The sequence below is a fragment of the Lygodium microphyllum genome, chromosome 3, assembly GCF_053477565.2.
Source record: "Lygodium microphyllum isolate KBCC chromosome 3, Lygodium_microphyllum_v1.1.10, whole genome shotgun sequence".
Lineage (NCBI taxonomy): Eukaryota > Viridiplantae > Streptophyta > Polypodiopsida > Schizaeales > Lygodiaceae > Lygodium > Lygodium microphyllum.
The window spans coordinates 140,247,887-140,274,465 of record NC_141137.1 but is presented as its reverse complement, the minus strand read 5'-3'; the positions used below and the strand labels follow the sequence as shown (position 1 = coordinate 140,274,465).

At 38.6% G+C, this 26,579-nt stretch overlaps 1 protein-coding gene across 1 annotated transcript; it reads right to left on the bottom strand.

Annotated features, from left to right (window-relative positions):
• Positions 1-3,452: 3,452 nt before the first annotated feature.
• On the bottom strand, positions 3,453-10,758 carry RBCX1 (Chaperonin-like RbcX protein). The gene is made up of 6 exons (XM_087674823.1): positions 10,342-10,758; positions 10,017-10,111; positions 9,797-9,914; positions 4,431-4,447; positions 4,249-4,311; positions 3,453-4,039 (listed from the first exon to the last, which is right to left on the bottom strand). Exons 1-6 carry the CDS (start codon positions 10,514-10,516, stop codon positions 3,974-3,976), a joined length of 534 nt encoding a protein of 177 aa, XP_087530949.1. The 5' UTR covers positions 10,517-10,758; the 3' UTR covers positions 3,453-3,973.
• Positions 10,759-26,579: the final 15,821 nt, after the last annotated feature.

Genomic DNA, 26,579 nt, shown 5'->3' with positions numbered 1-26,579 from the left:
TTCTTCCAAGTCAATTGGCTACTTTACTTCTTGTATAATCTTAGGCATAAAGGCCACATTAACTATGTGAGCAGAAACTGTCCTTTGCTCCTCTATTCTCTAAGACCTCCATAGTCAATATGCCTTTTTCCCAAAAGATGTAGGCACAACATTATTATAATCATAGAGCTCCTTTATCCATTGTGGCAATGGCTTTTCTAGTCATGTAATAATAGGTTGGTAATCTTTCTCATCATCATCTAAAGATAATGTTTCCTTCTCCTCAAGAGTAGGGATAGTTCTTGGGGTAGTTTATAGTAGACAATTTATTTTTTTAATGATAAAGCCATTACCTCTAATTTTATAGTGGGTCTTCAACTCTCCACACCTCGCAGTCCATTCTCCCGAACCCTTCAAATTCTACCCACAACAAGGATTTACCACTAGTCAAATGTACCAACAACTACAAGATCTAAAATCCTCAATGACCTTGTCAACCAACAATCAACACTCAAATCCCATCCAAGTGCAAGGCCAACCCCATTCCTCATCTATGGTAATATGACCGTGACTATCACTTTGCTCCTCCCACAACCTTCTAACTCAAGTCCCAATAGTCCACATCTATGGAGTGAGCCTAAGCATGCTACCTTTAATGAGGAGCACCAAAGGACTACCACGCAATGGCCTTAGCAACTAGTCAAGCATTCAAATCCCATCCAAGATCAAGGCCAACCCCCTTCCTCATATATGGTAATATCTATCTTGACTATCACTTTTCTCCTTCAACAACCTTCAAAATCAAGTCTCAATATTCCACATCTATGATGTGAGCCCAAGCATGCTACATTTCAGAAGGAGTACCAATGTACTAGCACTCATCTAGGAGGGTCTATCTTTTACAAAGAGTGACAAGGGAGTGGCACTCATCCAGTATTCCACATGTACATTGTGATGAGGAGTGCAAAGGGACTAGCACTCATCCAAGAAGGGGAAAAGTAAACCTAATTCAAAGACATAGAAAATGAGAGTTGCTTAAATAGCAAATGTAAAGGAAGTTATGAAGGCTATTAAGAATTACAAGATGTATCATTTTCACAAGTTAACATAAATAGTGACATATATAATTGGTATCGACAACTAAAAATACTAACTTATAGTTGATAGTTAGAAATAATGAAGGCGAGGTCTAAAATATTAGTGGAGTACTTTTTAAAGATATTTAAGACTTTACTATCTTTGAAATTTATATATTTATTTATTTTCACATTCATGACTAAGTCCGATATATTTTAGAGTAATGTTTGCAACACATGGAGAATAATTATTGTAAAATTTGAGCGTCATGCTCAATCTTGTGCAAAACATTAAAACCTATCCACAAAACTAAAATGTCAAGCATACTAGTGCACACTGAAGATCTCATTGGTCAAGTAGAGAAATTATTGTATATGCATTTCAAATCCCACAAGAAAGACATGGAGACCTAGTCTTAATGGCCATGTATTGTAAGTGGATAAGAGAGGACAAATCACAACTAGAAATATGTAAGAGGATGCCCAATCCTAAAATGAAAGACTAATGTAATGTGTTAAAAGGAAAAGAGAGCTCATTCTTGTATTTGCAAATTGTTGAGAGCCTCTTCTTCTTGGACTTCTTTGTCCTTTTAACTTGCCTCACTATAGCTTGAGAGGGAGGAAGTGAGTGAAAGAGAGTGAAGGAATGAAGGAGGGACTTTCAAGAAGCTCCTCATTGTTCTTGCTCTTCTCCTTCTTCTTTTTCTTCTTCTTCTTCCCATCTTGCTATCTAAACATTGAGAAGTGAGACCATGAGAGAGAGAATGAGCATGAGGGATTGATTGGGACAAGCTCCATTCTCCATCCTCTTCTTCTCCTTCTATTTCTCCTCTATTCTCTTCTTAACACCAGTGGTAGAGAGATCAAAGGGGAGAGCAGTAATGGATCGAGAGGTGCCACACCTGGATCATGGAGCTTATCAAAAAGCTATGCAATGGATTGGACTATAACAAGTATGAAGGGCTACAATAATTGTCATTACATCCATTCTTGAACCATCTAGCTTCCTTCTTTTCATGGGATTGAAAGAAGAAAACTAGTTGGCTCAAAGCAAGAGTACAAGGTGACTAGGTGAGAAGTGGCTTGAGAGAGAGAGAGAGAGAGAGAGAGAGAGAGAGAGAGAGAGAGAGAGAGAGAGAGAGAGAGAGAGAGAGAGAGAGAGAGAGAGAGAGAGAGAGAGAGAGAGAGAGAGAACATATGAAAGAATATGTGTATATAGAAGTTCCATTATTCAACTCTCTATAAAGCCTAATACTATTTCACCAGTTGTATCACATTACAAAACTCCTAGTGGCCATCCTCAATTGCCAATGAAGCTAATCCAACAGCCCTTGTGCATAAGCCCTTTTCCAAAGATTCTTCACTAGCGTAAGCTTCTCATCCTCAAAGCTACAAAATACAAAATTCTTGATTTGGTTTCCTTGCTCAATAGCATATGGCTTTACATGACCCTTTATATACTAGTCCTTAGTGCTTTCTTCAAAAGAAAGTGTAATGCTTTTCTTTATTTTGGTCAAGTGACCACATATAGGATGATGTATCAAATCAAATCGAATGATGTCATAATTTCTTCGTAGATTTTAATGCTTCGAAACAATGCTTTTCTCTTATTGTCTTCTTGATCTTACAAAAGATTTAACTTTCTAAATTAAAATCATATACTTTATATTACATTATCTTATTTTTAGTGTCAACATCATTCTCACCATTCATATTATTTGCCCTCCATCACGTATTTGAAATCTACTCCGTAAAATAAGAACCTTTCACTATGAGCGTCTCTAGAAATCCCAATATTTCATGTATACTTGCTTTAAGCCTTCATGATATCCCGTTCATGTTTATAATGATGCATATGCCCTATATAATTGTACAATACCAAGCTTCTAATGCCAATAGTAATCTAGGATCCCTTTGCACAAACCAACTAAAATCTTATTATCATGATGTCAAGTAAAACCTTGCTATAACATATAGGAAGCATTGACACGTAGCCCCAACTACTAGCTAGCACAACTCCAAATCTTGATTTCTTAGAAACACATATTCCATTCTCATAAGTGGCTTACACAAGTGCTAATAAATCTTCATTAGCTCCTTTTTTTGTTAATTGAAAATGCTCCACAATGTGTTAAAAATAGTTGGCTAACCGACTCTCTTCTATATACACTAGCTGATTAACTCTCTTCTATATATACAATTTCATGTAATGTAGACTTTACCATTTCATGCTTACTTATCAAAATGTCTCCTAGCCTTTGAATTAGCATACGCTACCTTCTCATTATAATTGTCGCACCATCATCACCTCCATGAGCCTCATATCAAGGGATACAAGTCACTAAGATCTAAACTAATCTAAGTTAGTCATTTACTTCTCTTACAAAGTATACAATGTCGCCGAAAAAGATATATAATGACTATAAATGTGATGCCTTCCTTTTGCTAGATGATAAAAAGAACACCAAGTGAGGCAAGGATCTCCACACCAACCAAGTCCCTTGCTTCTCGAACGTCCAAGAGATTGTGTACAAAATTCTCCCCTCGCAATACTTGCACCTTAGATGTATGTATGCTATATATGTTCAGGATACCAGAACGTGCTCCACCTAGCGTCTTCCGTTATGCTAGATACGTTTAGGATGCTAATACCTATTCCATCTAGCATGAGATCAAGTAGTATGCAGATCTATATTTAATCATGGCTCTTATTCGGAGGTAGTATAGTTAACAACACAGACAAGGTAGCCTTCCAATCGTACTTCTCTTGCAAACTCCAAGCATGTCCTGTGAGTTGACAGCCATGTTGTGGAGGGCTCTGACTATAAGTGACTTGTGCTTGCAGTCTACCAATGCGTGACATGCTGCTGACTTACTGGCATGGCTATCAGACTCTTTGCATACCACGCCAGGATGTTTCATTCCATGTTGCTAGTCTCCACAAGGAACTGACGCATCAGTGAAGTATTTGATTCGTTGCAGTGCTGCCAGAATCGGGACAAAAAGAGTGTGAAAACGGAGAGACAAAGCTCGCAGTTATTCCGATACAAGATTGAGACAATACTAGAAAACACGTCTTAAAGGGCGGCTACCACCCCACCCACCGCGAGCCGCCGCGCCCCGGCCACCCAGCTGACAGAACAAATATCAGCAGAAAGAAACCACATACCAAAAACAGTAGACATGTGAATACCTTTATCGATAATTTCCGGACGTTATCCCATTCGAAATCCTCGGAAGCATACGCCGACCTAACCTGTGGCCACATCGCACACCCCTTCACCAAATTAAGGCTGTGTCTCTTCCCAGAGTGCAGTTGTTATGCTTGAGCCTGTGTGTAAGTGTCATAAACTCGCATCCATAGCATTCCCTTACCTCCAAGATTCGCATAGCTTGTCATTTTTTGGAGACACCCACACAAACGACCAATCAAAAGCATGTTTGCAATGTATCACCAAGAAAACGAACCGTTAGTCACACATCCTCAACAAGACGAGGCAACTGCCTGCCACAACCGAAAAAGACTGTAGGTGGTTTACAGCACCGATCCTTGCATGGCTTTAAAACACAGAAATGTATATTAATCCCTTGAAGCAAATCCTTCATTCATCTAAGTGGCATAATTGCTTATTAAATGGGTTCCAACCCCCTTACACTTACTCTTGAGACTTGTGACTAACTAGAAAGTTATGCCATAACAAAACGCCATATGATCTCTCTTTCCCATTAATAAGGGCTTTCATAACAATTGAAATCACACTAGAGATCACAAGATTGCTACACCTTATGCTTGAAGCACAATTCTGTCATGCATGGTCCTCACCCACATAGGTCCACACTTTGGACCAACAGCTCACAAATAATTCAGCATCACCATCACAATTTAGATACCTTGGCTTCACATTAAATACATACTCATAGCCTTGGCTCTTAATGCTCTATTTAAAGGCTATTTGGGTCCCTTCTCAAGATCACAAGGCTACAACCCTATTCACATGACTCTTCCAACCTACATTTGTCAAGAGAAACACATTGCAATCTCCAATGTCATCCTCCTCTAAAGGTAGCTTGGTATTAAATAATCACGCTCCCATTCTTGAATGACTACAAAACTCCAAGTGTCAACTATCTGCACCTTTATGCTATGAATGCTAAGCATGTGATGATACACCTATTCTTGATCTCACAATGGCAAGCCTCAAATCTTTAAGTCAACCATCCAAATCAAAACCTAACCCTAAAGTGTAATTGTCCTAGTCCAAGTAAAGCCCCCATTGGTCAATAAGAAAAACCCTAACACTATTCTAAAACCAAAAATTTATTGTATCTAAGACTTTCCAAAGATCTTACTTGCCTTACGGCACAAAATCTACTTATTCCTTCCTTCCATAACTAATTGCTATGTCAATGTCTCATCCTAGATCCAAGTAAACCCCCATTGGTCAATAGGAAAAAACCTAGCACTATTCCAAAAACCAAAAAATTACTGTATCTAAGACTTTCCAAAGATCTTACTTGCCTTGCGGCACAAAATCTACTTATTCCTTCCTTCCATAACTAATTATTATGTCAATATCTCATCCTAGATCCATGCAGGCCCTCTAAAGAATGCCTCCAACCTCACAATGCTAACCACCCAAAAGAACGAATTATTGGACGTCCATCCATATTGTTAACCCACCATGATAAAGCCCAACTTTTGAGGCCATGAGGTGAGGTGGATAAAACTCACATAGGAGCTTTACTTTGAGCTTCAATATGTAAGAGGGCAATCAACAATATTGATGATAATCTTAGAAGAGTCTTTGAGGTTAATACTTGCTGATGTATTGACAGCTCGACTCATTTCTATCATTGTCTAAAGAAGCATTGCCAATTAGATCCTTTCTTTGATAGAATTTGGCAGTAAGTCAAAGATGGAACTCATAGCTTGGAAAGCTTTGGAAGTTTAGATTCCTGTAAGCTAGTAACTAGGCAAAAAATGAAAAAAAACATTCCATCAAAGATGGATTGTTATTTAAGCAAGGCAAAATGTGTGTGACAATTGATTAGGATATGCGTGAAAAAATCTCTATGAGTGTCATGATGTGCCTAGTATAGGATACCCTAGCATACACCAAAATTTGACCTTGGTTAGTCCATGCTTCTATTGGCTACATATGAAGACTTTTGTTGAGACTTATGTGCATGAGTATCTACAGTTTGCATGGACTTTATAGAGGGATTGCCCCTAAAAGTAGAGGTCATAAAACAATCTCGATACACTTGGTATAGCAATTGCCTAAATGGTTGGATTTTTTTGGCAAAGGCAAATGCTAAAACCCACAAACTAGATGGTCTCTCTTTATGAAACATTGACTTTGTAGATTGTATGGTTTGAATGACAAATAGAAAGTGACTGTGATCCTTAGCTCACTAGTTCTTTCCTATAGATGTTCTTCCAAAAATTGGACACCTCTTTGTTTATATTATCCTCACCTGGAAATGTCTCCTATCATTAGTATGACTAGAAGCATTGTCTTTCATAGATTTTGTGTGCATATAGCAAGCCAAAGCATTTAGCTAACTGGATATGGTCTATGTAGATATGCAATCATGAGCTAAGTCTGTCAAAGGAGTAGGCTCAAGCATTAACTCTAATGTCCCTCAAGTGGATAGGGTAGTTATGGAGACTTATAAATTCTAAAAGGACAATATGGTTCATTTCTACCACATTAGGTGTGATTACTACCCTTGGACTCTATGCCCAATTGTACATATTTTCCCACCTTGACAATGTGGGCTACAAGCATGGACATCGACCCTTTATCATGTGAGTGTGACTTGTTACGTTACTAGTCCCACACTTGAGGGTGAATCTATTATCCTCTACAGTTATGGAGTCTTATAAAAATGGCATAATGGTTCATGTCTACCACATTGTGTGTGATTACTACCCTTGGACTCTATGCCCAGTTTTACATATTTTCCCACCTTGATGTTGTGGGCTAGTAGTATGGACACCAACCCTTGTCATGTGAGTGTGACTTGTTATGCTACTAATTGCATGCTTCAGGGTGAGCCTATTTGGCTCTACAACTAGGAGGTGACCTTGATGTCCATATGGCTCTTTCTATATGAGTATGGCTTGTTATGTGTCTTGTGGGCCGTATAGGCTAAATCTTAGTTGGAAATTCCAACAGTGGTGGGCTAGAGTATAATAATAGTTACAAATGAGAAAAAGGGATGTGAATAGTAAAAAACATAGATAAATACATAAGATGCAAATACCCAAGGTGATCAACATTGGACATGCCTTATTGGTTGCATCTTGACATAGAATCCTCCAATAACAAGACCGCTCATTGGGGTTGAAGATGCCAAATTTGCTTGTATATTATTGTGACAAAATGCCAATAGATAGCTTACTACGATGACTAGACTTGTTAATTATGTCACAAGCATTAATTCTAATGTCCCTCAAGTGGGGTCACACTAATATATCATGGGAATTTCTCTCATTATAGGCTTGGAAGTGGCACCCCACTTAAAATTTTGCACTTGGGATTGACTATACAAACCCCACTTTCATTGTAATGATAGAGGTCCATAATCTTTTGAAGAATGGGCGACTCAAAATACGTACATCAAAAGTTCATTACAGTTAAAAGCATAGGCATGCAATCACTTCACTTTTGTTGGAGTAAGACGAAGAATTGTCCTCCTTACTTTTCTCTTTAGATTTTCTACTTTCTCAAGGAGCTCTTGGAAAGGGGTCTAGATATTTCCCATTTGCATTCTCAGCATTCTAATGATAGCCATAGATCCACCTGCCGCTTGAATCCTTTCTTATACATAGCATAAACTATATATTTACTCCCCTACTCCATTTGCAATAGGATCTCCCCAATCCAAGGAGCAAGAGCTATGGAAGCACTCTCATGTCCTAACCTTGATCTTTTGAGTGACTTAGATTTGGTCTATTTGATATAACTAACATACTTTCTGTATAATACCCCTATATTTCCTATTTTTAAAATGAAGGGAAATTTGCTATTTTCAATCCTACTTGCAATTGCTTAGAGAGAGATGGCACTCAACCATTATGATCAACCTCTAGTAAACTTTTGTTGTGCAAAATAAGTCGACAAAAGTTTTTTTTTGTTTATTGACTAGAGCAAAAAGGACCTTAGGATTACTTATCATATAAGAGATCTAGGATGAGTGAAACAGAGTCAACTTTTGGTGAAAGGAAAGTCCTAAAGGAAACATATGATATGCAAGGGGAAGAGATTAATGATAGAGGAGAGGCAATGGTAGGTGTTAAGCACAAACAATTATGTTCCATCTATTGTCTAATGTGCGACATATTCGAACATGAATTTTTATTTAAGGCTAGTTATACATGGCTATAGTCACCTCACCATGTGCCTTTTTTGTGGGCATATATATTTGGGTAGTGAATGCCCATTTTATTCACTCTTTTACATATAAGTTTGTAAATAACTTTCCATGTTAAAATGAGAAGTGGATATATGTTCCTCTAGTCCTTACACATTGATCACTTACCAAACATGTTTCAATCCTTCTTCTTCACTGATTGGGGGAATCAATCTTAATGCCTTGTTAAGGAGTAAATGCTTTTAAAGGCTTGGTGCACATGTATTCAAATGGGCCAATGTTTTCTCTTGTGATTGACAAGTAAGCCTGACAACCTTGCATCGTTTGCCCATTTGGATGAGTATGCAACATGCCTAAGCCTTGTGCATTAAGAGAGGCGTGCCCACCACATAGAATAAAAGGACTTCATTATTTCTTTGGCAACCTACTATGTACCCTCACCTAATGTGTAACCATTCCATGCCTTACTTTGTTTTGTAGGACATAAAAAATGGGAACAAGGCTCAAGACAAAGACAACCAACCTAAGAGGTGGGATGGCATACAATATGTTTGTTGGTCACACAAAACATAGATAGTTGATGTTGTGTATTGGGTAGAGGGGTCAATTTTGTGGTAGGTGCCAAAATGGACAAAATCTAGGGGCTATCCTTGCCTAGATGTCAATGAATGTTTAGTTTATAGAAGGACTAGGTTGTAAGTGTAATTTACTTTGCAAAAGACTCAAAAAGTGAGATTTGGAAATTTGCATAAAAATTAGGTGAATCTTATGTCAATCGATGATTTGTTGAAAAGTGACACACGGCTAGGGCACAAGTGTAATCTATCTTGCAAAAGACTCAAAAAGGGTAATTTGTAAATTTCACAAAGATTCAAAAATGATAAGCTTTAAATTAAATAAACTAAATTATTGTGATGCTCTAGGGATGAGCAATCAAAGGTGAGTGTAATGTTGACGCAAAACATTTTAGGAGCCTCTACAGAACCCTTCAACCTTGAGAGTTTTGGTTATTTTTAAAGATTGTGCAGGTTGTTAAATTGTGTGATGACTAAAATGGCTCAAAAAGTGACAATTTCAAAGACCTTCCCTCTAAAACAAATCAAGTCTTGGTTTTCAAATCCGACAAGTCACTTGACACTACACTTCAGTTTTTCGTGAGCACATGGAACTTGGTAGAGTAGATCTAAAGGCAAGAAGTTACATATCCATTTCCTCTAAACTTAAATTTAGAGTAGATCTAAAGGCAAGAAGTTACATATCCCTTCCCTCTAAACTTGTCAAGTTACATATAAGGATGTAAATGCAAGAAGTTACATATATGGAGGCATGATGTCCTGTGGAAAGAGATCGAGGAGGCATACCTAGTCCCTTATGGCGGGGTGATACCCGCATCAGTGCTGCACAGAACTTGTCTCCATCTTTCAACGGTGTCTTGTCGACGAATTCCATAAGCTCCTTGTATGCCTCTGGATTGTATTCCTGCCAACAACCAAAGATCCAACCCACCTTCTGTAAGATCCATTCGTTGCAATACACCATGCTTCCTTCTCATGCTCGATGGAAGCAAGCGTAATCTCATACCTCGAGCTGAGCCAGGACAATCTGAACTGCCAGGTAGGTGAAGTAATTGTGAAGGGTGTCGGCTGCCCGAGCCTCAGGGGACTGCCCTCCGAATCCTGTCACACACAGGAGAGTTAAGATGATCCCCATGCCAGCGTAATTCTGACAGCAGGAATGTCAATATTGTTTCCTCAGGTTTGCTGATTCTGACAGCAGGAATGTCCATTTTGTGGCCTAAGGTTATAAAGATAAACAGGAGATCCCCGATAAGAATGCACATGATGGCGTAATTATGACAGCAGGAATGCCATTATTGTGAAGAAGGAAGGTTATGGGGTAGCAGTACCTGGGACAAACATTTTGCAGCAGGGCGTCATGAGGAGGCGCAGGCCAGGTTTGCAGAGCGGGCGCCGTCGCAGGCGGCTGCGGGAGAGGCTTGGCAGGGGCCGATTCTGCGCCATGCGCAGGCCAGGAACGTCCAGCTGTAGGAGATGAGGATGCTGAAGGGGCATGATCACCATGGCTAGTTGATTCGTTAGCAGTATCAGGGCAGAGGCTCTCTCGCTCTCTCTCTCTCTCTCTCTGTGTCTGTGTCTCTCGCTTGTGAAGCCTGAGGAATCGAAATGAGGAGGAAGAGGAAGAGGAAGAGGAAGAGGAGAAAATGGGGTGTCGTGCTGCTCTTCCCGCAAGCACCACAACACACAAATTATCTTTCTTCCCTTCACAAACAAAAAGAGTCCCCCAACCGCAAAAATCTTCCCGACTTCATGGACTGCTGACAACTTAGGGCCGTTCACCCCACTTCCCTATCAACTCCGACTTCTCTATCTATTGGCCTTTAACCTTTTCCCTTTTTCGGCGTGCCCTTGCGCCAAAGTTATAGAGTTGGACCGAAATTTTTCCTTTGTGCATACCATATAGAACTGGTTCCCATTGATGTTGGACTTGTTAATTGTGCATTGCAAAGCTCGCAAAGCTTCGTCTCATTCACTTTGCCCTTTTCTGAGAGTAAAGGAAAAAGGTCACTATCGTGCCGCTACGCAAACTCAGTGTGAAAAACCTTCAAATGTATCATCATCCGACTTTCTTATTGATCTAGAGAGTCAATGTTATCTTAATCATTAGTGCTAGTGTCCATAGTATGGATGGTTCAAAACTACTAGATTTTTTAACAAATTTAACCTATTCTTGATATTTTAGATATTATTTCTTGTAAATATTCTAAAAAGCTATAGAAAACTTCTAGAATCGGATGACATGTTAAAAAGCAAGGAGCTTTTCAGCTAGTTTGGGAGATCTCATGCAAAAAGAAGGGCTTCCGAAATCGTGCGGCACGTGATCGTAATTTAAAGGCAGCAAACATCACTATGAACAACAACGAAAAGAATAAGGAACGATTTGGGAGAATTCTGTGCATGCATCTTGGGGACCATCAGATTTGCGCTCTGAGCAGCAGAGAAGAAGCTAATGTTTGGTGCATGTTTTTGGTCTACCAGGGAGCTCCAGGAGATCTAATGCTTGGAGATTGCTTCCGCATAGTTCCAAACAAGGATTTTGTTTATCTTCTCAGGTTCTATCAATACATAATACTTTGATTCATTGAGCTTTGTCTTTATCTTGTGTACCTCTTGTCTATTCTTTTTCTTCTCTTCTATCCCCTATTCTGTAGTTCCTTCTCTCTCTGATCGTCGGTGGATACAACCTTTTGACTAAAACCCCTCCGACATTGGAGAATCCGATGTAAAAGGTCATTGGAAGAAAAATCAGGATGGAAGAACCTTCAAGCAAAATTTCTAGTTATGTTTTGCAACAATTAGTGCAGAATATGAATATGCTTATGCAAGTACAACAAAACAACAGGTGATGTAAGGTTCTGCTTAAACAGAAACTATTGTGATGAATGCTCTGCAAGCAATAGAGCATGAGATGAAGTTGTTTAATGGTAGGAATGTATCTACATATTTGTATACCTATGCTCGAAAGATGGAATTCTTTGGGGTGACTCAACTTGCATGGAGCCAGTATTTTGTACAGGTCACTGTACATGAATTGAAAGCCCCAGTTATTACTGAATTATACATGCAAGATGTGTTGAGATATCGAGCTCCATTCGTGATATGCCAGGGTGACCGTTGTGTATTTATGTCACCAACTTGTCAGTTTTGCAGATGTGATTGGTACACCGCCCATAAATAATAGCTAGATGACAGCTATCCTTATCCACTCTAGTTCGTGGCTCAGTTAGTATGCCACCTTAGTTAGTTGAGTTTGGTTTGAGACCCATATATAGGGTTCTTTTATTTCTTTGTATGAGAGTTCTTTTGGCTTACACAACTAAGAAGAGGAAAACTGTTTTCAACCTCCACCTGTGTGTGTATTCCCCCATTGTGCAAGCAAGAAAGCTACAAGTGAGACTCCTTCCTTCTCTCCCACAATCTTGACATGGTATCAGAGCCTTGTTCGTGGTAAGGAGCTCAAGAAAGCAAACCAAGTTCGCTGTGTTCTGGTAAGATGACCAGTGTTGCTTTCATTTTTCTGTTTTGGGAGCAAGTCTCTGCAGATAGCACAGCCGGAAAGTGCAAGAGTGCATTGTCTCAGATTGAGACACCCTTCGCGGTGTTGCTTTGTTTTTTTGATTTGAGGCCATTTCAGGGCCTGTTTTGGAGGCGGAAGTTTTCTGCATGCACTCAGGAAAAGGTCCTGTTTTATGCTATGCGATCACTGTTCTACAGGTCAATGAAAAGTTACTATAGAAATTGCATCGAATGCCTGTGCGCAGAGACATTGGGAGTTACAGATTCATCCTTGTTGCCTGTTGATGTAAAATCGTCACTAGGAAGTGACTGTGTGGTCAAATACCACTTTCGTCAGTTTTGCAAATTTGTTCTTGTGAGGCTGAAGTTGTGTTCTTTGCAGTGACAGAATTTTTTGTAGTGTTCTGTAATGGCATCTGATTCTCTTTCACAGATTGTCACTAAAAAGCTTAACAAGAACAACTTCCAAGCATGGAAGTTTAGAATGACGAATTTCCTTATGGGAAAAGGATATTGGGAATTCGTTGCAGGAAATGAAGAAGAACCAGTTCTTCCTGATGTTCCCAATCAAAGCAAATGCAGGCATTTAAAGGATGGCATGAGAGAGCCAAAAAAGTTATGTACTGGTTGTCTATCAGTATTTCAGACTCTATGATTGTGCATATTCAGGATGCAAGTACGCCAAAGGAGGCATGGGATACTTTGTCAAAAATGTATAGCACAAATATGCAAGCCAGGAAAATGCAGCTCAAGCAAGAGTTACACAATGTGCAAAGAGAAAAAAACAGTTGCCTTGTCGAGCACAGAGGCTGAGTACAGGGGCTATCATGCTAGAACAAAGCACATTGAGGTGCATTATCACTATGTGCGGGTGAGGGTTTTACTAGGTCTTATTGATCTAGTTTATGTCAGCACAGAGGATCAGGTAGCTGACATATTTACGAAGGCATTGGGCGCAGAGAAGCTGCACAAGTTCAGAGACCTGCTTGGTGTGCAGGAATTGGGATTGAGCTCGAGGGGGAGTGTTGAGATATCGAGTACCAAGGTGACCGTTGTGCATTTATGTCATCGACTTGTCAGTTGCAGATGCGGTTGGTACACCGCCCATAAATAATAGCTAGATGACAGCTATCCTTATCTACTCTAGTTCTGGCTCAGTTAGTATGTCACCTTAGTTAGTTGAGTTTGGTTTGAGACCCATATATAGGGTTCTTCTATTTCTTTGTACGAGAGTTCTTTTGTCTTACATAACTAAGAAGAGGAAAACTGTTTTCAGCCTCCACCTGTGTGTATATTCCCCCATTGTGCAAGCAAGAAAGCTACAAGTGAGACTCCTTCCTTCTCTCCCACAATCTTGACAAGATGCTGACTGGGTAGCTCTCAAGAAGATACTCAGGGCAGAATTTTACATTGAAGACACCAGTTTGATTACTCGCAAGACTTTCCATGAGTGGGTTCTATAACCCTATAAAAGTCTTGTGGTTACAAAGTTATTAAGAGAATTTGAAAGTCGGTTTGAGCAGTTGGATCTTGTAGAACAAAAAGCTCTTGCAAGTCAGAAATTTGAATTGTTTCTACAAGCGACAGATCCTAATCTTCAAGAGAAACTTGATGATTTGTTAGAGAATCAGACTACAGAGACAGGGCTTAAAATAGAGTGGGGGCATGTAAAGGAAGCTGTTATTGCACTGGTGAAAAAGCATAGAAGAAGAGAAAGATTGCATGTATCTAGCTTGCCCACTATAACTAATGGGCAAAATAGTTGATGTATCAAGTAAGCCACCCACTTCTGTAAACTTCTATAGTTGCACCTATTGTTCCCACTATTAGAGAAGATGTATTAGATGAATTTGTCAAAGGCATGCGAGATCTTTAGTTGAAGGTATCAAAATAGGATGAGAAAGAACAAGAGAAAAGGGGACGGGTAGCAGCTCCTAAACTAGGGAAAAGACATATGTGGTGTGATAGTTTGCAGCATGAAAGGAAGGATTGTGTTGCTTATAAGGAGGCCTTGGTACGACAGCTCATCTTTTGGAAAGATGGCAAGATACATGCACAAGAAATGGGATTGCCTCTTGCTTTGAATTTTGGAAAGGGAGGTATGCAAAAGTTATTGGAAGACTTGGCTGTCCGAAATGCTTATGCGATTGTACATGCTTCTACTTTTGGTCTGCAGTTAAATAGAATACATGGCCAAGTGATGGTCCGAAGACTGCAATATGGACACATGCTTTGCATATAGCTAAAAAGAGGAAAGTTATTGATAGTGAAATGTCTCATGTAGGGCAAGACATTCGTGAGATAACTGGTTGGGAATCACCGGTAGATGCATATTTAGCAAAAGGAAAAAACACGAATATACTTGTGGAAGAGAAATAGAAGAGAGATGATGATAATGCAGGGACATCTAAGAGAGTGACAAGAAAAAGTGTGGATCCTTCTTAAGTTACAAATCAATCACCTCATGAGCATGTTATGGAAGAGGGTGGGCAGCAGGAGCAAAAACAAGATAGCAAGCAAGAGGGAAAATAACTAGGATCCTGCACTGAAAAAGGCAACCATTGCATCTGTAGATTTTATTAATGCATCTGAAGAGGTTTACGAAGCTCATGCTTTACTTGATGCAGGGACTCGGAGGGAGATTAGTGAAGTGTTGGATGCACATGATTTGCAAGATACAGTTATCATTTCTAAGAGCTTGAGGATATGCCTTTAGAGGATATTAAATGTGATGCTCCACAAATGGAGAATGTTCTAGATGCTTTGTCAAAGGCCTTAATAGGCAATTCAAAGATGCTTCAAGTTAATGGACTGCTTCACTATTTTCAGTGATGGTCAGCATGTGTTGGATACAAGTGAGACTTAGTTTATGTTGAATGTGGTACACAATTATCAGTATAAGTAGATTTCCATGCACTGGACTCTGAAAGAGCAAGCATGTTGCTATGTATTTGTTGATGGGTGCATTGATAGCATGTATGTGGAGATTCAACAACCTCTAGTATATTATATGTACCCAAGGCCTTATGACCCTAGAGGGGATACTAGGTGTGGTTCAAGAGTTATACAAATATTGAATATTTTGATCTATGATCCAGGGGGATACCTTTTTATGCGCATAATGAGCAACAAGCTGATGCTATGGGTATTTGACGCAGGTGGTGCATTGGTGGCACCATACCAGAGGATATGCATATTCAAAGGGAGTGGATGTCGTGCCGCTATGCGGACACAGTGTGAAAAACCTTCAAGTGCATCATCATTCGGCTTTTTTATTGAACTAGAGAGTCAATGTCATCTTAGTCATTAGTGCTAGTGTCCATATTATGGTTAGTTTCAAAATACATGATTTTTGGACAAGTTTAATATAATTTTGATATTTTGGATATTATTTCTTGTAAATATCCTAAAAAGCTATAGAAAACTTCTAGAATAGGGTGACATGCAAAAAGCAAGTTACTTTTTCAACTAGTTTTGGAGATTTCATGCATAAAGAAGGGCGTCCAAAATCATGTGGTGCGCAATTGCAGTTTACAGGCAGCAAGTAGTAGAGAAGAAGCTAATATTTGGTGTTGCATGTTTTCTATCAACTAAGGAGCTCCAAGAGATCTAATGTTTGGAGATTGCTTTCGAATAGTCCTAGACAAGGATTTTGTTTATCTTCTCAGGTTCTATCAATACGTAGTAGAGAAGGAAGTAGAGAATAGTCCCAAACAAGGATTCGAATAGTCCCAGACAAGGATTTTGTATACCTCTTATCTATTCTTTTTCTTCTCTTCTATCTCCTATTCTCTACTTTCTGAGAAGAAAATGAATAGACAAGAGGTACACAAGATAAAGACAAATCTCAATGAATCAAAGCACTATGTATTGATAGAACCTAAGAAGATAAACAAAATATCATTGTTTGGAACTACTCGAAAGAAATCTCCAAGCATTAGATCTCCTAGAGCTCGCTGGTAAACCAAAAACATGCACAAAAAATTAGCTTCTTTTCTGCTACTCAGATCACAAATTTGATGGTTCCATTAGCTCCGAAAGGGGGGAAAACCCCAGGACACCTAATCAAAATTCATTTAGATTGCTCCTTCTTCTTCTCCTAGTTTTCAGAGTGCTAGTTGTTGCATGTAAAGTGCAATCGCGTGCCTCATAATTTCAAAAGCCCTTCCTTTTGCATGAGATCTCCCAAACTGGCTGAAACGCCCCTTGCTTTTTTACATGTCACCCTATTCTAGAAGTTTTCTATAGTTTTTAAGGATATTTATAAGATATAGTATCCAAAATATAAAAAATAGGCTAAATTTATCCAAAATTTTAGTTTTTAAAAACCATCCATAATATGGACACTAGCATTAATGACTAAGATGACATTGACTCTCTAGATCAATAAGAAAGTCGAATGATGATGCACTCAAAAGTTTTTCACACTGTGTCCACATAGTGGAACAATATCCACCCACTCTGAATTTGTGCATCCTTCCGTATGTGCCAGTGATGCACCACCAAGTTCAAACATCCCTAGCATCAACTTGTCGCTTATCATGCACATAAGAAGGCATCCCCTTGGATCATAGACCAAAATAAGTAGCATTTGAACAACTCTAATACCATACCAAGCATTCACTCTAGGATCACCAGGCCTTGGGTGTGCATCATATACTAGAGGTTGTTGAATCTCCATATACAAGCTATCAATGCACCCATCAATAAATACATAGCAATATGCTTGCTCTTTCAAAGCATAACGCATTAAAATATGCTTATACTGACAATTATGTACCACATCAAACATAAACTAAGCCTCACTTGCATCCAACACATGTTGACCATTACCAAAAATTGTGAAGTAGTCCATATCTTGAAGCATCTTTGAATTTCCTATTAAGGCCTCTGATAAAGCATCTAAAACAATTTCTAGTTACTGTGGAGCATTACATCTAACATCCTCTAAAGGCATATCCTCGAGCTCATGAATTATCTTAGAAATGATAATTGTATTGTATAAATCATGTGCATCCAGCACTTCATCAAGTAAGACATGATCTTTGTAAACCTCTTCAGATGCATTAAGAAAATCTATAGATGCAATGGCTAACTCTTCCACTACTACATGAACTTCTAAGGCATCCATGGGGCTGTCTCAATATGAGATTGCAACTTATATCCCAGCTATTTTCCCTCTTTCTTGCTATCTTGTTTCTGCTCCTACCCAATCTCTTCCATAACATGCTCGTGAGGTGACTGATTTGCAACTTTAGGAGAATCCATACTTTTTCTTGCCACTCTATTAGATATCCCTACATTATCTTCATCTCTCTTCTGTTTCTCTTCCACAAGTACGTATCTGTTTTGTCCTTTTGCTAAATATGCATCCATTGAATATGCATCTACTGGTGATTCCTAGCTAGTTATGCCATGAATGTTTTGCCTTGAATGAGGCATTTCATTTTCAGTAACTTTCCTCTTTTCATGCTGCAAACTATCACACCACATATATCTTTTCCCTGGTTTAGGGGCTATCGCCCATCCCCTTTCCTCCTGTCCTTTCTCATCCAATTTTGTGACCTTCAAATTGAAGATCCCACATGCCTTTAACCAGTTCATCTAATACATGTTCCCTAATAGTGGGAATAACAGCAGGTGTAGCCATAGGGTTAGCCACATAAGTGGGTGGCTTACTAGATATATCAACTATTTTGCCCATAACATTGGGCAAACTAGATACATGCAATCTTTCTCTTCTTCTATGCTTTTTCACCAGTGAAGTAACAACTTTCTTAACATGCCTCCACTCTATTTTAAGAACTGTCTTTGTAGTCTAATCCTCTAACAAATCATCAAGCTTCTCTTGAAGCCCAGTATCTGTCGCTTGTAGAAACAATTCAATTTTCTGGCTTACAAGAGCTTGATGTTCTATAAGATCTAATTGCTCAAATCGACTTTTAAATTCTCTTAATAACTCTATAGCCATAAGACCCTTATTGAATTGTAGAACCCACTCCTGGAAAGTCTTGCGGGTAATCAAACTAGTGTCTTCAATGTAAAATTATTCCTTGAGTGTCTTCTTGAAAGCTACCCAGTCAACATCCTGCATGTATAATTCAGTAACTCGGGCTTTTAATTCATGTACAATGACCCGTAAAAAATATTGGCTCCATGCAAGTTGAGCCACCCCAAAGAATTCCATCTTTCGAGCATAGGTATGAAAATATGCAAATACATTCATGTCATTAAATAACTTCATCTCATGCTCTAGGGCTTACAGAGCATTCATCACAGTAGTTTCTATTTGAGCACAAGCTTGCATCATCTGTTGTTGCTATTGTTGTACCTGAATAAGCATGTTCATATTCTCCACTAACTCCTGCAAAACATAACTAGAAATTATGCTTGAAGGTCCTCCCATCCTATCTTTCCTTCCGATGACCTTTCACCTGATGACCTTTCACGTCGAGTTCACCAATGTCCAAGGAGTTTTAGTTGAAAGGTCATATCCACCGGGGATCAGAGAGAGAAGGAAGTAGAGAATAGGAGATAGAAGAGAAGAAAAGATTAGACAAGAGGTACATAAGATAAAGACAAAGCTCAATGAATCAAAGCACTATATATTGATACAACCTGAGAAGATAAATAAAATCCTTGTCTGGGACTACTCGGAAGAAATTTCTAAGCATTAGATCTCTTGGAGCTCCTTGGTAGACCAAAAACACACACCAAACATTAGCTTCTTCTCCGCTCCTCAAGCCACAAGTTTTATGGTTCCTTGGCTTCGAAAGGGGGTAAACCTCAGGATGCATGCACAAAATTCTCCTAGATCACTCCTTCTTTTTCCCATTCAGAGTGTTGTTTGCTACCTTTAAACTGCAGTCGCATGCTGCGCAATTTCGAAAGCCCTTCTTTTTGCATGAGATCTCCCAAACTAGCTGAATAGCCCCTTGTACGTTTATGTGTCATCTTATTCTAGAAGTTTTCCATAGATTTTTAGGATATTTACGATAAATAATATACAAAACATCAAAAATAGACTAAATTTATCCTAAAATCTACTATTTTTTAAACAATCCATACTATGGACATTGACACTAATGACTAATATAGCATTGACTCTCTAGATTAATAAGAAAGCCATATGACGATGCACTCTAGAGTTTTTCACATTGTGTCTGTGGCACAACACAGTGCTTCCCTTTGCTCACAAAAAATCACACATAGCACCCTTCATACTCAATGAACTAGTTGCTTCGCGTCTACTATATAAAATCTCACAAGTATGAATAGGCTATTTTTTGAAATTGTTCATGAAAATAAGTCATATATACAAATACACTATAAGAGACAACATGCTTCTCTAAATGCAATAATGCCTTCATTTGTGAGATGTTGAATGTGTGAAGAGAGAGTGTGTGTGTGTGTGTGTGTGTGTGTGTGTGTGCGTGCATATTATTGCACTATTTGTGCACATCTATCTATAGACTTTAATGCATCTCTTTTTATATCTCACATAAGTAGAATTATTGATTACTTAATAATAGATGTGAATCAGCCACGTGAAAAATCGATGTGAATTATTGATTACTAAATAATCGATGTGAATCAACCACGTGAAAAATTGATGTGAATTATTAATTACTAAATAATCGATGTGAATCAACCACGTGAAAAATTGATGTGAATCAACATTTTCCTCCATTTTCCTCCATTGTACCTCTATCTCTATTCATCGTCGATGTGTCCATTCGCTACCGCTGCAATTGCTCAGTCATCCCCTCCTGTGACCACCAGCTCCTCAGCCACCCTATCTCACCACCAACTCTCTGGGTCACCATTACGTGGCTGAGAGAGAGAGAGAGAGAGAGAGAGACACTGTGTTTCGACCATCTCTAATGGAATTCTGAGAGAGAGAGAGCTGTGAGAGAGAGAGAGAGAGAGAGAGAGAGAGAGAGAGAGAGCTTATTTTTGGCTGCCTCTATTGGCATTCACACACACACACACACACACACACACACACACACACAGATGCCTTCCATGGCCATACATGAAAACGGGGAGAGAGAGAGAGAGAGAGAGAGAGAGAGAGAGAGAGAGAGAGAGAGAGAGAGAGAGAGGAATAGCTCTCTAAAAAAGTGGATGCTGTAGGTAGGTTTGCAAATTTGGAATTTAGGTTTTGAACCCCTCCAAGCCTGAGATGAATTTTGGAGATCTAGTGTTTCACTAAATATCCAATGAAAATAATATATGAGTATAGATATGAAGGTCTATAGATTGCTTTGAGTATTGCAATATCAAAATCCATATATGTAGGCAAGTATCCCATCATTTTTTATATGTTGATGTATGTTTAGTACTACACAACCTATCATAGAGCAATTTTTCCACTTTTGATCACAACAGGGGTTTGTATGGTAAGGATGGAGAGGATAGATTGTTTGCAAAAAAGGTGTATGCTATGAAATGTGAATGTAATATGAGTGCAATATAGACATGTTATAGGGGTTTGCATGTTGAAATGTAAAAAATAAGTTGTCTAATGACATTGTAGAAGTGATAGAATAATAATACTTAGAAGGAAAAAATAACTGTGAAAAAAGTCATGTTTCATATAATGGTTGAGAGAGAGAGAGAGAGAGAGAGAGTATGCAAAAAACTAAAAGGTACTCATTAACCTTCTCTCTATGTGTGTGCATACTCTCTCTACAGAGTATGCAAACAACTAAAAAAGGTACTCACTAATCTTCTCTCTCTGTGTGTGTATACTCTCTCTCTCTCTCTCTCTCTCTCTCTCTCTCTCTCTCTCATAGGGAAGCAAGAGCTTCTTCTTTGACACAAGCACACATATTTCTCATCCTCACATGTATGTGGAGTAAATATAAGATAAGACACTATAGATAATAGTTTCCTATGTCACTTGGGAGTAAAAGATTCATGGAGCAACAATTTTGCTTGCTTCTAATGGGCATTTTCAGATTTTACAAGTATGTACTATTTATATGCTTCATGATGCACATTTTTAATCCAAAACTTTAAATGGTCTAAAATGTTAATCCAAGACTTTAAATGATGTAATATAAAGGGCCTATTAAGTCAAACAATACATAACTAACTATACTAATCTATTGGCACTATAACTATGATAGTTATAGATAGGTGCAACAAACCAAATATAATACGTAATAAGTCAGTGGCTATCTAAGGATCATAATGACCATGGATGTACTAAGTGTAGATGTGAGGACCCATCTAACCAAGTGGTCTATCATCAATATTTTCACATGTGGAGCTTGCTATCTCAACACTCACCCTCAAGCTCAAGTGCATCTATGTAGCTCTAAGTAAGCTTCGAAAAATTCAAAACTTCTTTGCACCCAATGTCTTTGTGAAAATGTCGACTATTTGATCCTGTATGCTAACATATACCAAGTCAAACTCTCTTGCAAGTACATTTTCTCTCACAAAATGGTAATGCACATCACTCTGTTTTGTGGTAGTAGTATGGAACATTGGGTTCCTAGCTCACTGTATTTTGTGCTAGCATGGAACATTAGGTTCATAGCTAACTGGATACTACTCATGTTGTCAGAGTGAATGATAATTGGACTATTCCTCTCCATATCCAAATAACCCAATAACTTTTGTATCCATATCACCTCATATACTACCATAATATCACCTTTATACTCAACCTATATACTTGATAAAGCAATCATTGGTTGCTTTTTGTTGCTCTAAGTAATTGCTATACTACCAATGGAAAACATGAATCGAGTGATAGATCTTCTATTAGACATACTACTAGCCCAATATTCATTTGTATATCCATAGATCTACTGCTAGCACAAAGAGAGAGAGAGAGAGAGAGAGAGAGAGAGAGAAAGAGAAGAAAAAATAGGGAGAAAAAGAGGAAATAGAAGTTTAAAGAGAGGGCTTTCAAAACCATGAAGAGGGAGAGAGAGAGAGAGAGAGAGAGAGAGAGAGAGAGAGAGAGAGAGAGAGAGAGAGAGAGAGAGAGAGAGAGAGAGAGAGAGAGAGAGAGAGAGAGAGAGAGAGAGAGAGAGAGAGAGAGAGAGAGAGAGAGAGAGAGAGGAGAGTGAAAAGAGAAAAAACATTGGGAGACTAAGAGAAAGGAAAGATTAAAAATTTGACCATGGAGAGAGAGAGAGAGGTTAAAAAATTGACCATGGAGAGAGAGAGAGGTTAGAAGAGAGTGAAAGGAGGAAAAATTTGAGGGAGAGAGAGAGGTGAGAAGAGACAAAAAGGGAAAAAAATTGGAGAGAGAGAGAGAGAGAGAGGGGGAGAGGTTAGAAGAGAGTGAAAAAGAAATGAAAAGATTTGGGAGAGAGAGGAGGAGAGGTTAGAAGAGAGTGGAAAAGAAAGAAAAAATTTGGCGTAGAGAGAGAGGTGAGAAGAGAGAGAAAGAAAAGAAAAAAAATAGAACGGAGCGAGAGAGGTTTGAAGAGAGTGAAAAAATGAAAAAAATTAGGGGGAGAAAGAGAGAGAGTCTAAAGAGAAAGGAAAAAATTTTGGAGAGAGAGGGGGAGAGAGAGGTGAGAAGAGAGAGAAAGGAAACAAAAGAATTTGGAGACAAAGAGAGGAGAGGTTAGACTAGAGTGAAAATAAAGAAAAAAAATTGGGAGAGAGAGAGAGAGAGAGAGAGAGAGAGAGAGAGAAGGGGAGGAAGAGGTTAGAAGAGAGTGAAAAAAAAATTGGGGGGAAGAGAGAGAGAGAGTTAAGAAAATTGAGAGAGAGAGGGCAAGAGGGCATACTCAAAGAAACATTTCCAACATGAGTAATGGAGTGAGCTATATCATCCCCTATCTCCAGATACCCTGGATGCTGTGGATTGCACATATTTCTTAACCACTCTCCATGAGAAGCCATGCGAGCCACTTGAGTCTATATACCATACATCATTCTTTGATGAACAATCATCAATCATAATATTCATAAAGTGATGCATAACAAACAATTGTTCACTTCTGTCATCAATATTTTTTCTTCTAGATGCATAATTTCCTTGCTACTTTTTTCGTTTCTAATTTTAGCCTTCTTTTTAAAGTAATTTTTGGAAATAAGGCCTTTTTGACCACAATGCTAGCACTCTCTACTATCATCAAACTTTTGTTACCTATTAGAATTTGCAACTTTCCGTCTTTGACAACCCCTTTCTCAAGATTGTCCTCCTCTATTTTGATGTGTATTATAATCTTGACGATATGATCACTATCTTGGCCTCTACCATGACTCTACATTTGCTAGTAGAGTAAAATACATGTTCAAGACTTATTCTTGCTTTAGGAAGAAGAGAAATCCAAGCCAAGGTTCTTTTCCTCAAATATTATCATAGAAAACAAGTCTATAAAATCAAAGATATCATCATCTCTCATATTCACAGATAAGTTGAAGCTCTTGTATAATCATTAATAGATAGGTTCCCTCTTGTCTCTTGATTCAGCTTTGACTTGAGTTTTAGCTTTTTGGCCTATGTGTTTGCTTCAAACAGCCTTGCCAGATTCTTCCATACAATAGTGGAAATTTTAGATTCCTATGAATAGGCCCATCATATTATCTATGACATTGATAAACAACCAATACATGACTTTACTTTGTGTCTACTCCCAATCTTTCTTAGCCTATACTTATTTTGTAGTAGCATTTTATACATGAACTTTAGGTGCTACTACCATTTCTCCTTCAATGTGATTCTAAACACCTTTGCTCTTCAAAAAATTTATCATCTTGAACTTCCATGCATGATAATTGTTCTTATCAAGCTTCTTGCTAACAATCTGGTTAAAGTTGTCAGACATTTTGATAAAACAAAAAATTTGTAAAAAGTTGCAATCTACAACAAGCTGATACAAGTGCACCATAACTAAACACTCTGCCTTTTCATTGAGTGTACAACAATAACAATAATCTACAATCTGTATATAGACACCTTCTATGTGTGCAACCTACCAAATACATGAATCCTTACAGATTTGAAATTTGTAACACATGCACCTATAAATGGCTAACATAGCTGAACTTGTAATATACATAAAAACTAATATCCAACCACTTGTAGGTCCAAAACAAAGGCCAAAATGACCTTAGATGCCAAAAATCATGATGGGTAAGCCCTTAAGGGAAAATTTACAATATATACACTATTCTTCTTGCTCACCAAGTTTCCCTATAATCAAAGGTTATAGCTCTACGAGCATCTTGGGCCTCTTGAGGCTATAACCTAAGGTAAATCGAGCAAGGTGGAAGAGCTTCTTACATGTTACTTGCTTGCTTACTTTTGTGCTCTAACGCCTTCACCTCAACCTTCAATCAAGCTTCGTCTAGCCATGGGACAACTTTAATACCATGAAAAGAGACATGAGAGAAAAGAGGTGGAGAAACCAAGAACACATATACAAAGGAAATAGAGACTTAAGTATACAAAGAGACATGGTTGAAATCATCTTCTTCTTCAGCACAAAAGAACTAAGTCTACAACATGATAAAATAGTAATATGAAAGCACTACAACATATGTACATGTGGTCACTAAGTGTGAACCTGCTAAGAAAAGAAGAGGTGGCACAATGAATGTACCATAATCAAGGATGTACTATGTGGGTGTAGTCTAGTTGTATAATCATTAGTGTATGCTCATGTGAGTCACCTAACATGGCAGTGAATAATATCCTGCCACATTACTAAAACATATAGTGGATACCGGCTCATATCTAGAGCTCAACACCTCAATAACAAGTAGAGTAAGAAAGTCAAAGCATTGATTGATATATGATAGCTATGTAGCTCATCGCTACGTATACATGGCTAAGGTTGTGCACGATATGGAACCCATTTATTTTGAGGATGCAGTGGGTAGTGAGTATTAGGATCATACTATGGATGAAGAAATGGATGCACTTAAGGATAATGACACATGGAAGTGAATGCCTTTGTCAAGATTGTGGGAGAGAAGGAAGGAGTCTCACTTGTAGCTTTCTTGCTTGCACAATGGGAAAATACACACAAAAGTAGAGGCTGAAAACAATTTTCCTATTCTTAGTTGTGTAAGCAAAAAAGAACTCTCATACAAAGAAATAGAAGAACCCTATATATGGGTCTCAAAACCAAACTCAACTAACTAAGGTGGCATACTAACTGAGCCATGAACTAGAGTAGATAAGGATATCTGTCATCTAGCTATTATTCATGGGCCGTGTACCAACCGCATCTGCAAAACTGACAAGTCGGTGACATAAATGCACAATGGTCACCCTGGCATATCACGAGTGGAGCTCGATATCTCAACACTCCCCCTCGAGCTCAATCCCAATTCCTGCACACCAAGCAGGTCTCTAAACTTGCGCAGCTTCTCTGCGCCCAATGCCTTCATGAATATGTCAGCTACCTGATCCTCTGTGTTGACATAAACTAGATCAATAAGACCTAGTAAAACTCTCTCCCGCACATAGTGATAATGCACCTCAATGTGCTTTGTTCTAGCATGATAGACTGGGTTATTTGCCAAGTGTATACTGCTCATGTTGTCACAATAAATGACAACTGGCCCATCTGTAGGATGATGCATATCATAAAGTAGCTTATGTAACCAAGCTACCTCACATGCAGCCATTGCTGCACCCCTGTACTCAGCCTCTGTGCTCGACAAGGCAACTGTAGGTTGTTTCTTGCTGCTCCAAGTGACTGCAACACTCCCAAAAGAGAACACATATCCATTGGTAGATCGTCTATCAGAAATAATACCAGCCCAATCAGCATCAGTGTATCCATGCAACTGTATCTGAACCCCAGTCTCATAAAATAGTCCATACTACAATGTGGACTTCACATACCTGAGTATGCGTCTAGCCGCATCCAAATGTGGTTTCCTTGGAGCCTGCATAAACTGACTTACCAATCCAACTGCATAGCTCAAATCTGGCCTGGTAATAGTCATATAAATCAAACTTCCTACTATGCATCTGTACATAGTAGGGTCTTCGAGAAGCTCACCTGCATCTGCGCTCAACTTCACATTCTGCTTCAAAGGAACTGAAATAGGCTTACAG

What these genes read in the sequence shown, in the direction of transcription:
- RBCX1 (XM_087674823.1), bottom strand. Translation starts at nt 10,516, where the DNA reads ATGGTGATCATGCCCCTTCAGCATCCTCATCTCCTACAGCTGGACGTT. An exon ending in CTGCAAAATGTTTGTCCCAG is followed by an intron (nt 10,112 to 10,341) that starts GTACTGCTACCC and finishes TGTGTGTGACAG; the next exon opens with GATTCGGAGGGCAGTCCCCT. An exon ending in TTGTCCTGGCTCAGCTCGAG is followed by an intron (nt 9,915 to 10,016) that starts GTATGAGATTAC and finishes GGTTGTTGGCAG; the next exon opens with GAATACAATCCAGAGGCATA.